The 13,421-nt window shown below is 45.2% G+C and overlaps 1 protein-coding gene across 1 annotated transcript in view; it reads right to left on the reverse strand.

The window, feature by feature from the left end:
• TMEM233 (transmembrane protein 233) overlaps nucleotides 1-13,421 on the reverse strand; it is a 25,021-nt gene continuing 11,600 nt past the window's right edge. Inside the window, exons 2-3 of the mRNA XM_039504480.1 lie at nucleotides 11,708-11,842; nucleotides 1-2,059 (exon numbers count right to left, since the gene is read on the reverse strand). Of these exons, the coding sequence (XP_039360414.1) occupies nucleotides 2,048-2,059; nucleotides 11,708-11,842 (147 nt within the window). The 3' untranslated portion in view covers nucleotides 1-2,047. The remainder of the gene's footprint in view (nucleotides 2,060-11,707; nucleotides 11,843-13,421) is intronic.

Consider the following 13,421-nt stretch of genomic DNA (forward strand, 5'->3'; position numbering starts at 1 on the left):
TGAACATGATTAGTTAAAATTTTATTCTGCCTCTCAATGACAATTTTGTTACACCTGATAATAATGCAAGCTACAAAACATTTGTAATCAGTGAAACAGTATCCAAAAATCATTAAGACGTGCTCAGAATGGGGCAGTTCCTGGGGTTATTGAAATCAGTGGCAAACAAACTCCTAACTGGACAAAATCTACCAGTATAAATCCTGAGTGAATCAATCAACTTGGTGGAATGACTCAAGATTTATACTAGTGCCATTAAGAACAGAATTTACATCACTGACTTCAATGAAAAAATCAGAAATTGGCCACCATGAAGGCAGAAACAAACAAAACCCCCACAGTACAATTCTGTTAAAAACCTAACCTCAGTGCACAGAAAATACACTCTGTTGCCGGATATATGCTTTGACAGGCACAGGTTTCTGAAGATTATTCCTCTGCAGTAGCCTAGTTGTACTCATTCCAGGCATGATTCTCTTATTTAGGCCTGTTTTACACCAGTAAAATCCTACCGATTTCAGTGGAGTCACTCCTGAGTTACGCCATTGTGAATGAGAGGAGAATGAGTGTAAACTGAAGTTGTAATAATAACTTAGCCAACGGAGCTACAACGACTTACCCCAGTGGAGGATCTTTACTGCACTTCGTCCTTCTTGAGCACCAATTATTTTGCTTACAAAAACAAATTTGTTCTCTTAAGTTTTCAGCTAAGAAAGTGCAGTTGTATTATCCTGCATTCTGGTGTTTGCTTAGGGGCAGAATCTGCCCTCCTTCGAGTGCATCTACACAGCCCCTGGCAGCAAGTCCACCCCCTCCCTAGGCTTCTGACTCCAAGTTCCAGCCCAAGCTGCCACTTCAAAGCATTGTCTACACAGCTATTTTTACAGTGTTAGTGCAAGCCGTGCTAGCCTGAGTGTGTTGATCCAGGCTGAGAGGTTCTCTACCCTGGGCTGTGTGGACATACCCCCACTCTTACTGATCAGTACCTCACTCTCCGAGCAGGTCGTTGTATTATTAGTCCGATGCTACTCAGCGTCACTCAGGGTGGCAGGATCTGTCTCTTACCAAGTGCCCTGACATAAAAACGATCGCGGCAGGATGAGTTGGTGAATCAAACACAAACACTAATGAAGTGGGGCACAATCCGATGAACTGATTTGCTAGAGACACTGTAAAAAATGGATTGACAAGCACATTGACTAAAATGCACCTACTTTGTCGGAAAAAAAAAAAGAGAAAATGTTCTTATAGACACAGCATGGAAGAGGAAAATATGCTTAGTGCACGTTCAAAGTGTGTGTGTGGGACAATACAAGGTGGCTCAATAGTACAAGACAACAGATGTGAGAGATCGTTTGGAGGAAATGCATATAGAGTCACAATATGGGACAAGAGATTCCCTTCATAATCAACTGACTGAAATCAGCCTTAAGATGGTGAAAAAAATAGATAGAAAAGCTCGGGATGACTCAGAAGGAAAGAACTGCAGGTTCAGGGTGACTCTATAGCAGAGAAAAACTGACCATAAATTCGTTATTTACTATGATTACATGCTGAGGCAATTTTAAAATATTATACAAATCTTTCAGGGGCCAATCCAAAGCCCCATGATGTCAATGGGAGTCATTACTAGCTTCACCGGGCTTAGGATGAGGCCATGAATCATGTGCTGTAAACAGTATAGACAAGTTGGTTTTGTGTCACTAAGTTCAACCAGTGAACGCCCATGGATTCAGGGCACCCTCTGCATAAGAGAGAAAGTAAAGTCGGTCACAAAGGGCCAAGAACCCACTGTACATTAGGATAGGAGGGTGTGCATTGCTCTATACCAAGATTCTTTTTCAAATAAATAACTTTGCACATCTGGTCACACCGCTTTGATGCGCTATCTTTGGACTATTAGTTCATCCACCAGCAACTTGCCTCTGGAGAGGGACTTGGAGGGTCAAATCTAACAGTCTGGAATGAAGGATTCTTTTCCCCCTTCTTCACGCATTTCCTTCCCAGAGTTTAGATAATGATAATCCTTCATGCTCAGTCCTGGTCTTCAGATAGCATGCTGCAATGGCACAAAAATATGTATTTTTGAGAGAGAGAGAGAGAGAGAGAGAGAGAGATCTGCATTTAAATTATTCATTCTACAGGCCTAATGGAGGCATTATTTAATGGCGCTTGTTCCTATTAAACAAACATCCCAGTGGATTAGTAGTTCAATATACTTTTGAAGCAAAGCATTATGTTTCCATTGGCATCAGGCTACTCTCAGTCAGACCTAAATTTTTAATCAGGGTTACTTAAATCAGTGTAGGCTAGGATCGTCTGATTGCCAGGAAACAGTCTAATGTTTGCTAAGGGGTCAGTCAACATTTTCAAAAGGGCAATAGGAGCTCTTTCTCCTTACACTGTAAAAATCAGCCAGGCAAGAACGTGGTTTTGCAGGTGACACCGATGTCTGATATTGTGGCAATGCATTATGGGTTGTCAGGGTCCTTATTCAAGGCCTGATCGCGCCTCCTGTGGGCCGTGGGTAGGGGAGGGAAACTCTGAGAGGTTCCCTTTATGGAGTTTGCTCTCGATTCTTGTGTTGGGGGCAGGGCCGGCCTGCCTGCCCCCCAGAGAAGCAGCAGGTGTGGCCCTCAGAACTCATGGCTCCCTCAAGGGTTATGCTGATTTCACAGGATACTCAAGGGTGCTGGACTCTCTGTTGTTCCCCCTCCCTCTTTTCTGGACAATTTCCATAATGTCTCCCACAATCAGCTGCCCCAGGAATGCCTTAAAGGAGATGCCAAGCATGAAAGAGGGAGCTCCGCTAAACAGTAAATGCAGCCTCAGACTGTGTTTACTCTTTAGAAAATTTACAGCTGGGAACTGAGCAGGACTAAGTCTGGTCCTCAATGGAAAGGGCAAAATCTGGTGCAGAGGGTCCCCTCCATGCACAGGTCTAAGGGAAACAATTGGGCCATCATTTTTTATTCAGTTCTTACTCAGGGAAATCTCCTGTTAAGGCTGCAGAGAAAGCTACCTGAGTCAGGACTTAGAGGATTCTCTGCCATTCCCAGGACCAGGCCAAAGACAAATAAGGACTCCCAGGCTTGCCCTAAGTTTTGCTGGGGTGCCCAAATTGTGCCCAATCAAAGGGGCTTCACTACCAATCTGCAAGAGCTGGAGCTTCCTTTAGCTTATGGAAAACAGAGCAGGTTGCAGCCAGCCTCGTCTTCTATATAGAGGTGCAGGCTGCAGAGTTCACAGGTCTGAGCATTCAGGCTACATAGGCCACTCCATTAATAAATAGGAGAGAAGCTGCAGGCCATACGGTAGGATGGCTGTCTGCCTGTCTCCATCCATTGTGTCTTGTCTAAGATTGGAAGCTCTTTGGGGAAAGGACCGCCTTTTTGTTCTGTGTTTGTCCAGCACCTAGCGTAATGGGGTTCTGGTCACTGGCTAGGGCTCCTGGGTGCTACAGGAATGCAAAAATAATAATTAGCCAAACTCTGGAGACCCTGCCCTAGGTGTGTTCTTTATCCTCCTGTCGAAATGCTGATAACACTGAACAGCCCCAGACTCGGATTGCCACTGGGCTATTTGGTTTATAAATACCTTTAACATGATGCCTGCGGGCTGGGAGAAGGCGTTTGTGGAGGGATGGCTGTGCGGTTAACATCACAGTCACATTAGTTGGAGGAGACCAGAACAGTGAATGAAAAGATCTGGGTCCTGTGCCCACCTCTGCCAGAGTCTCGCTGTGTAACCGTGGGCAAGTCAAGTCATCTCGCGACTCCTTAATTTATCCTATCTGGAACATGGAGAATATAAGACTCACAGGGTCACTAAGGGTATGTTTACGTAGCCCGTGGCAGTGAGCCTCCCAGCCTGGATTAAGAGACTTGTACTAACCGGACTCATGCTAGAGCTCTAAAACGCTGAGCCTGAGTTCCAGCCTCAGCAGCAACGTCAAAGAGCTGTCTACACAGCTATTTTTGGACCGCTAGCATGAGCCCTGCAAGTCTGTCAGCCTGGGTTGCAAGCTCACTGCCACGGGCTGCATGGTCATGTCCTGTGAGGCTTAAGACACCCTTGATTGTCAAGTACTTGGAGGTCCTCAGGTGGAAAACGCTACAGAAGTGAAGAGTATTATCATTATGTATCTTTTCCTTCCAAAGAGTAACTGTGAAATCAGTAAGAAAAGATCTCAGTGTACACTGTGCCTGGCAGATTGCATAATTGCTTAATCCTGTTCCTTCCAGCAAGGATTGCCCAACACAAAATCATAATGGCTGTGGGTTAGCTGAGGCCCTACGATCGTTAAAAAGAAAAGGACTAGTACTTTCAATGGTTTTAGAAAGCCTGACCGTCCCCATATTTCCCCTAGGAGCCACGGGAAGGGGTTATTTCCTGAAAGCTCTCTGGGACTTGCATGGGGTGAAGTGCCGTCTAAACAGAGATTAAAGGGGGAGTCCAAAGGTCTTGATTCTCTGCATCAATGTTAAAATATCCTAACAGTTGGGTTGGGATGAAATTCTAAAGAAGCTGAATAGACCCTGCCCTCCCCATGTGTGCATCCGCCAGCTGGTAACTCGACCCGCCCTTTGGTGGCTCGGTTCCTGACAAATTGGGAGGATGAGCTGTTGATGTGAATGAAAACAGCTCCGAGTGCCTGACCGTTGGCAGGCAACCCTTGTATCCCTTCCCTTTAGTATTTTGGCCACCCCTCCTCAGGCTGTCTGGATTTCACAGTCAGGTCTATACAGCCGGGTGAGTGTTTTTCCTTTGCTGTATCAGTGCTTAATGGTTCCCCACATTTCTATTCAGCTCTCTCCAACTTACTTTCCTTGGCTAGTAAATCCCTTCGGAGACCCTTACCAAAGAACTGGTCGTTAGCTGAAGTGTTTCAATGCTTAATGGGAAAACAAAACAAATTTGATCTCTAACTCTGCTCCCAACTTGCACACGTTGGAGTCAAACTGACGGGGTTTTAAAAATAAGGACTGTAAAAAGCTGTATAAATCACAGATTACTCACAGAAGCGGGAGCAAATCCAGTCCTGCTGCAGAGGGGCTGCCCTTGCAGTAGAGCATGAATAAGACAAATAAATATGCTTTTAAAAACATTGAAAAACTGGGGCCTCCCTCATTTCACTGCTGCAACCTGAGCTCAGGAGTCTGTGTCCTCGATGCAGCTAGTGAGACCGGAATGAAATCTGTAGCTTCCTTGACTCCACAGCTGTCAGCAGGAACACAACTGTAAGACCCTCTGCTCCACAGATCCAGGTCTCTATCACCTGCACGACCAAAGAAGAATCCCCGTTCGCTAGAGCTGGGGCAGAGATTAGAGCTTTGGTAGGCTGCACTCAACAGCAGGCGACATGAGGCCTCACCCAAAGCTCACTGTGCTTTGTGGAAAGACTCATCGACTTCAATGGACTTTAGCTCAGGCCCATGATGAGCGGGTCCGACATTGGCACACATACCGTTCACTCTGACTAACCACATTACAGCGTAGTTATGGCCTAAGGCAGTGTGAAGGGAACTGCTCCTTGCCCTGTTCAGGTCTTAGGGGGTATTGGCTCCTGCCGGGCAAACACAGCTTTTTTCACCTAGATAAAATGCCTTTAGCGTCACATTTGGGGCTAAACTTGGTGGTGAGGTAAGCAGTGGCTTAAGTTACGTTTTAGCAAGTCAGTGTGAGTGTCAGTTACATACCGAAGGAGTGGAAGGGGTTGTGCACACAGGGAAGGAAACTAACAGGAGAGGGTACGAGGTATAGCAAGGAAGGGGCCTTATTTATCTTATACATTCTGTTAGGCCTTGTCTGCATTGGGAATAGCCCCAATTCAGTAGTCAAAGTAGTTCAGCTAGCACTGGCTCCAAAGCATAGACAAGGACAGGCCAAAGTTTGCACCGACTGAGATAATCAAGTCTTACCCTTGCACAATTAGTTCAACTGGTGAAAATGTCAATTGTGCAAATATAGAAACAAAACTCAAAATCTCATTTGGCCTGATCCTCAGCTGGTATAACTTGGAGTAAGCTCCACTGATTTCCAGATGAGGATTGGATTTATACCGAATGAGATTTTCAATCTTCTCTAGAGTTGCCCCAGTGAATTGAGAAAGTAAATCCATCTAGTTTTGAAAGTATCCAATTTAAACCAAACATGAATTTGTTTCCTCTGAGGCTGGTGCTGCTAAGTCTGTATTCTGCTAATGATTTGGCATCTAAACACTTTGTGCATTGGTTTTATTTTGAAACATTTCCGTGCAAAATGTAAAGGTGAATCTAAACACGTCTCATTTGACATGTACTAGCTGTGAAATCTATTAATGCAGCTAAAGTGACCCCAGGGCCAGGCTAATGACTGGGCAGATGGAGCACTGGTTTAGAAACTCCAAACGGTGGGGTGCTTTAGCCTCTCAGTGTCCTACTGAACATCATGTCTAGGAACTCTATACTCCCTTAACCAGGCTGTGCCTCATCCTATCTGTCAGATGTCATTTCCCAGCTTAAAATGGATGTTTCCCCACATGTCCTTGCGATAGGGTGTCCATCCTGCACATGGCCTGAACAGCTAAAATAGGCCCATTAATCTACAGGCTGCACCTGGAGGGGAGCTAGTGACTGGGAAAGCCGAATGGCTGATGAAGCCCAGCTGGGGGCGGAGCTGGGACAGGCTTATAAAGAAAGGAAGCTGGTGGTGGGAGGAGGTCTGCAGGGAGGAGCTGTGCCATCACTCCCTAGAGGGGAGGGGAGTTGGCTCAGTACAAGGAGGAGAGTGAGCCCTGGGAACCAGTCTTGGACTACAGACTCTGACAAGTAGCCGAGAGGGGGAAGTAGCCGTGGGGAGCAGAGGGGGCCCCAGTGGTAACCCGGAGGTGGGCCAGATGATAGGGCAGAAAGGTAGGAAAGAGCCCAGGGAGACAGCAACAAGACTGGACCTTCAGCAGATAGTGGTGGCTGGGCATAGGGTCCCTGGCTGCAGTCCAGAGTGGTGGGTGGGCCCAGGTTCCCCTATTGCCTGGGCCAGGGGCCTTTGACACCTCGGAATGGGAGGACTATGTGATCTGGCCGCAGGACCGAATGATGAAGAGGGCGTAACCTGAGTCCAGAGAGAGAGACTGCGGGGCAAGCAACCGAAGGAGGGGGCCTCAGACCAGTTGAGAGCTAGTCCCCAGACAAGCCACAAAAGGAGGCACCCCAGCAGTGAGCAGTGAGCCCCATTACAGCCCCCTAGAGAGAAAGTGCTCTCGGTACAGACAGGAGAACAACTGCTCTGAGGGTCACCCGTACAAGCCCAGAACTTGGCTCACTATCTGCCTCCTGGTAAATCTTGACCATGAAAACAGACTCTAGACATTTCCCAACATATTGGGCCAACCTCCCAGCTGCTCTAACCCTCCAATTGGTTCCTCAGGACTCACCACGGGGATTGAATAAAACTATTCAAGCAATGCAGAGAAGGGCAGGATTCCTCCGAGGGTAGGAGCTCACTGAAAAATCCATCAGTCCACTGCCCTGATCTATTTTCAGTCTGCCGCAGAACAATCTTTGGCAGTCCCTGTGATACGCAAGCTGCTAGTGGACCTCGCCACATGCTCTAGTTCTTCCCAGCTGTGTCTGATCTTTGAGCTCATCTGCAGGAGTGACAAGGCCCTTCTAGGGCCCAGTGTCAGCCTGATTCTGCCGGCACGTTGCCTTAGCAGGCCCTCAGTCTGTCACAGAGAATGACAAACCCTAGCAGTGGTCGCTCCAAATCCATTCCTGTTCACGCCACAGTTCAGAGATGCCAGGCTTGGCTAGAAAATTCAAGGGGAATCCCAAGAACACCTACCGAATCCTGTTTCCCTGCTGAAGTTAAGGCGGGCCCCTGCAGTTAATAGAAAGTACAATTCTTGCCATTGTTTTGCGTCGGGGTGGAATATCCCTCACTTCCCCCTGTGCCACTGCTACCATCACTACCCTCAACAGCCCAGCCCGGCATTACTAGGAGTTTCCAGCCAGCTGAGGATGGCTTGGTGTGGGTACTGCTGGAGCCTTCCTACAACTCTGATCCAACCACTAGCCTGAGGGCTTGCTCCCTCTCCTGAGGGACTGAGCACCACGTTTATCTTTAGGGACGAGGGGCCAAAAGAGGAGAAGCTGGAACAAACTGATAACCGTGGCTGGGATTATGAAAGGAACCTAACGGAATCAGGTGTAATTCAAAAGGAGTTAGAGGCCTTTGAAAATCTCTGTCGTAAAGCGCAAGTCACCAGATGGTCTTAATCCAAAGCATTCTGAGGCTGAGCTGCTACCCAAAACAGGGACTCATTAAATCAGAGACTGGACCGGAGAGTTGCAAACATTGTATGTGCCCTAAAAAAATGCTAGGCGTGATCCTGGCCATTACAGGTCAGTTAAGCCATTATGTCAATAAGAAGTAAATTGGATGAAGCAATAATGAAAGAATTATAAAACACTGAGCCGAACATACAAATCAGCCTGGCTTCCGTAAAGAAAAATCATGCCTCTTGAATCTGTTCAAATTCTTTGAAGGAATCAGCACACTAGTAGATATGGAGAAGAGGCGGGTATAATTTAATCAAAACTCTATGAACACCCAGGTGAAGTCATCTGCAAGCTCTTCAAGAAACCAAGAAGTCTTGAGAGGAGAGGTAAAATTCTGCCGTGGGTTGGAAATTGGCTGCAAACAATAAACAAAGAGGAGGAATTTTCCAGGAGGTTAATCGTGGGGTGGCCCAAGGATCCATAATGAGACTTGTTATTAAATATCTTTATTAGTTATCTGGAAAGGAGATGAACCGTAAGGGGGCAAAATTTACCTGTGACCAAAATCATTTAGGCTAATCAAGTCTTGACAAGACTGAGGAACTTAAGAGGGAGCTAGCAATGACCGATGATGGGATAACATGACAGCGGGTGGAATTCAGTGTTGAGAAACACAAGTTAATGCTACTTCTACATGCTACTGGCCCAGCTTTTTAGATTAACTATATCCTGTCAGAAAGAACAGTACATGTCATAGTACACAGCTCCGTGAATACATCTACTCCACATACAGCAGCGGTCATCAAACAAAGCAAACACCAAGCTACTTTGCACCAATGTAAAGGGGCCTTAAAGTCAGTATAAAAGCAGTTTTCCCACACAGGTCCTTTTCCACTACCAGTGTAAAGTGGCCCTGGTGTAAATGATAATCAGGCCCCAGATGTTTGGATGGATTAAGAGTGAGACAGATAATATGGAGATTATAGTAATGTCATTATTTATATCAGTGTTACACTCTCCACTGAAACACTGTGGGCACCCTCATCTCGAAAAGCATTTAGTGTTCAATAGAAATGGTCCAAGCAAAGGCAACTACAATTAGTAGACGCATGGGAAGACTTCTACTGACGAGAGATTAGAGGTTTTCACACTAGAAAATGAAGACTGGGAAGTGAAGAACATAAGAACGGCCATACTGGGTCAGACCAAAGGTCCATCTAACCCAGTATCCTCTCTTCCGACAGTGGCCAGTGCCAGGTGCCCCAGAGTGAATTAACAGAACAGGTAACTTTCAAATTAACCATCCCGTCGCCCATTCCCAGCTTCTGGCAAAAAGAGGCTAGGGACACCATCCCTGCCCATCCTGGCTAATAGCCATTGATGGACCTATCCTCCATGAACTTATCTAGTTCTTTTTTTGAACCCTGTTATAGTCTTGGCCTTCACAACATCCTCTGGCAAGGAGTTCCACAAGTTGACTGTGCGTTGCATGAAAAAATATTTTGTTTGTTTTAAACCTGCTGCCTATTAATTTCATTTGGTGGCCCCAAGTGCTTGTGTTATGAGAAGGAGTAAATAACACTTCCTTATTTACTTTCTCCACACTAGTCATGATTTTATAGACCTCTATCATATCTCCCCTTAGTTGTCTCTTTTCCAAGCTGAAAAGTCCCAGTCTTATTAATCTCTCCTCATACGGCAGCCGTTCCATACCCCTAATATTTTTTGTTGCCCTTTTCTGAACCTCTTCTAAGTCCAATATATCTTTTTTGAGATAGGACGACCACATCTGCACACAGTTTTGTGAGATCCTTTTGTAGCTCTTCGCAGTCTGCCTGGGACTTAACTATCTTGAGTAGTTTTGTAACATCTGCAAATTTTGCCACCTCACAGTTTACCCTCTTTTCTAGATGTTATGAATCTGTTGAATAGGAGTGGGCCCAGTACAGACCCCTGGGGGACACCACCATTTACCTCTCTCCATTCTGAAAACTGACCATTTATTCCTACCCTTTGTTTGCTATCTTTCAACCAGTTACCGATCCATGAGAGGACCTTCCCTCTTATCCCATGACTGCTTATGAAGAAAAAGTGGCATATCAGGCAGATATCAGAAAAGGTCAGTTGGGTGCACCTGTTTGCACATTCTCATTATACAAGAAGAAGGAGAGCTGCTGCCCCAGTCAAAAGATTCCTCAGCGACGAGAGAGAAGAGAAGGAAAAGAAATGGAGAGGCTGTGCAGTTAGAGAGATGGGGGAACCCAGTGAATCCTACCGCCTTAGTCTGTGATCCTATCAGGTTTCAAACAAAGCAAGGCAAGATTGGGCGACTATTTGCACAAGAGACCTCTAAGGAAACTCTTGGCTTTGAGTCAGTACAGGAATCAATATCTTGGTATGCTGCTAAAGGGCACTGAGCTACTGGCGGTTCTCTCCTTCCAGTGAGCTAGACAGCTAAGTCCCTGACCTCACGTCACTTTTCATAAACATAGGTGAGCTGTCTCCAGCCTCCTAAGTAATTACAGTCTATTTCCTTAACATCTCCCTGCAGTCATTGTTCTGGCTGAAGCGGTTGTGCACTGTTAAATGGCCACTGCATTCCACTCCCCAGAGATGGCTGCATTTCAGTGGTGGCTGAGGTGCTCTCTCTTTACAAGTTGTACATTAGCTTGTAAAGCATTTTGGATGCTTTAGGGAAGGAAGGGGTTCTGAAGAGGTTAGATGATAATAAATGGATTTAACTGTGTGGAATGCACATTGCTAAAGAGAAAAGAACATATTATTGCTCAGCCTGAAGAGAATATATTGTTGTCCTAATCATTTCTGTCCTGTTTTCATTATAAACATGTCCTCTGCCTGGATAAATCACTTTAGAGAGACAAAAAAGGACTTGTTTCTCCTCCAGGGCTACAGAAAGATAAAAGCTGATCATCTGTACATAGGCGTGTGTGTGGACAACTTTCACGAATAGCAAAGCAATGAGAAACAGGTGGTTGCTTTTTGGCATGATTATTGCTAGTTAATACCAAAAAATGAATCAGTAATCACATCTCTTCTCCTGTTTGGCAACGTTACAATAGACCCAGTGTCTCTTTTCTGATCCTGAGATTTGGTATTTATACACACTAGAATTTTGCATCTGAGGAGCTCCATGCACTTCATTTTACAGGTAGGGAAACTGAGGCACGGAGCAATAAGTGACTTTCCCAAGGTACACAGTGAGTGAGTTGCGAAGGTTGGAGGAGATCCCAGTATGCCTATCACTCAGTCCTCTGCTCTAACTACCAGGCAACACTACCTGCTCTTTTAGTTAATGAGAGTGAACCCTTGAATTATAACATGAACATTGTGAATAGTGTCAGTCTGTCATAGTCGTCAATCTCTTATAATGAAGCTCCTGTTCAAGGAAGAACTACTTGTATTGGAAATGACCAAACTTTTCTTACCGTTGTGAAGTGAACTACACAATAGATCCCAATAATCAGAAGGCCAATCATGATTGATGCAACAGCAACCCAGAGTGCATTGCGACCCAGTCTTCTTGATCCTTCTATGTCTCCTTGACTATAACTATTTAAAGCCTGCAGAACAGAAACAGAATTTGTGACTACTGTTAAACAACTCAATCCACCCCTCAGTTCAACTGATGTCACTATGTTTAGTGCCCTGCATTTTGAGACCATATACAAGACTTCAGAATACTGAGCATTATTTTTTAGAACACATATTTGTACTAAGTGAGGTTCATTGTAACAAGGGATTCTGGTTTCCAGTTTCTATGTTCACAGAATTTCAGGGCTTATTCTTGGCTACTTTAGGTCTCAATTGTGCAACTCTAAAGTCTTGTCTACACATAAAAAATAATCTGGAATAAAGTAGCATGTGAATTCAAAGTGGATTTAATTATTCCTGATTTAATCCATTTTGGCATCCACACGTGGAGTTAATTAATTGGGAATAAGGCATTCTTATTCTAGAATAACACATGGAGTTAATCAGGAGTAGTTAATCAAGAACATCTAGTCCAGAATAATTTCCCAGGCAGACAAGCCTTTACTTCAGTGAGTAGCTCCACTGAAGTCATCAACATAAGGATTGTGGAATCCACGCTCATTCCCACACATTACTGACTTGCACTATCCCAGGAAAACATTTTTTTCAGCTTTATTTGAATTGTGATTTGCATTTGGGCAGAAATTAGCTGTTTCGTTCGCAATGAAATAACCCCCAAAGCTAAAAGAAAACCAACCGGTCTCATGTATTGCTTACGCCTGTTGTGTTACATTAGATGGAATAAATTGGCCAAAAAAGTCAAAGGTGTTAACACGACCCTGTCACTGTCCAGACTTACACAGTTTTAAACAAGGTTTGGTTACACAGAGACCCCAGCCCGCTTAGTACCATGGCAAACACACCAGTAAAAATCTTTGTCACCCTTTTTTAAAGATGCAGAAAGACGAAGGGAACACAATTCAAGCATTTGAAATGTAGAGTATTAAGGGCGGCTTTCATTTTAGCAACGTCCCTTGTTCCTGTTTCCTTTAGCAGGAGAGAGGTTTTAGAATGAACCCCCCCCAGTCATTTCATAGACTCTTAGATGGTATTAAAGCTGGCAATACCAGTCCTCTTGGGGAAAAGTGAACTGAAATGGACTGGAGCTGTTGTTGTTAGAATCCAATCCTGTTTCCTAACCGACAAGGCAATCACACACTGTCACACAACAATGGAAAGAAATGAACAGCACAGGTAGAAAATGCAGCTTCGCTCTCTGGTGTTGATTCTCACTTGCAACCTCACTGCTGGAAAAACACAGGCCCAGCACATTGTCTCATTAGCCACTCTGAACTTGTGCAACCTTGGGCCAGTATCGGGCTGCTCAGGGCACTGCTTTCAAAGTTTCCTCCTTGGTCACAGGCTTGCAGCAGTGTTGCGAAATACACAGACTTGGCTGGCTAAGCCAGACTCTTATTAGACTGAAGGAAAAAGGAGAGAGATAGGAGAGAAATAAGGTGGGGAAAGGAAAAGGACACATGGGGTGAGTGGAGGGGTATATGACAAAGTCTTACATCCCAGGCAGTAGTCAGGATTTAGTCGGGGCTGGTGGAGGTGGCAGTGCCATCTGGGTGCCTTTCTCTTGGCTCTGTCTGGTCAGGCCAACTT

The sequence above is a fragment of the Mauremys reevesii genome, linkage group 18, assembly GCF_016161935.1.
Source record: "Mauremys reevesii isolate NIE-2019 linkage group 18, ASM1616193v1, whole genome shotgun sequence".
Classification (NCBI taxonomy): domain Eukaryota; kingdom Metazoa; phylum Chordata; order Testudines; family Geoemydidae; genus Mauremys; species Mauremys reevesii.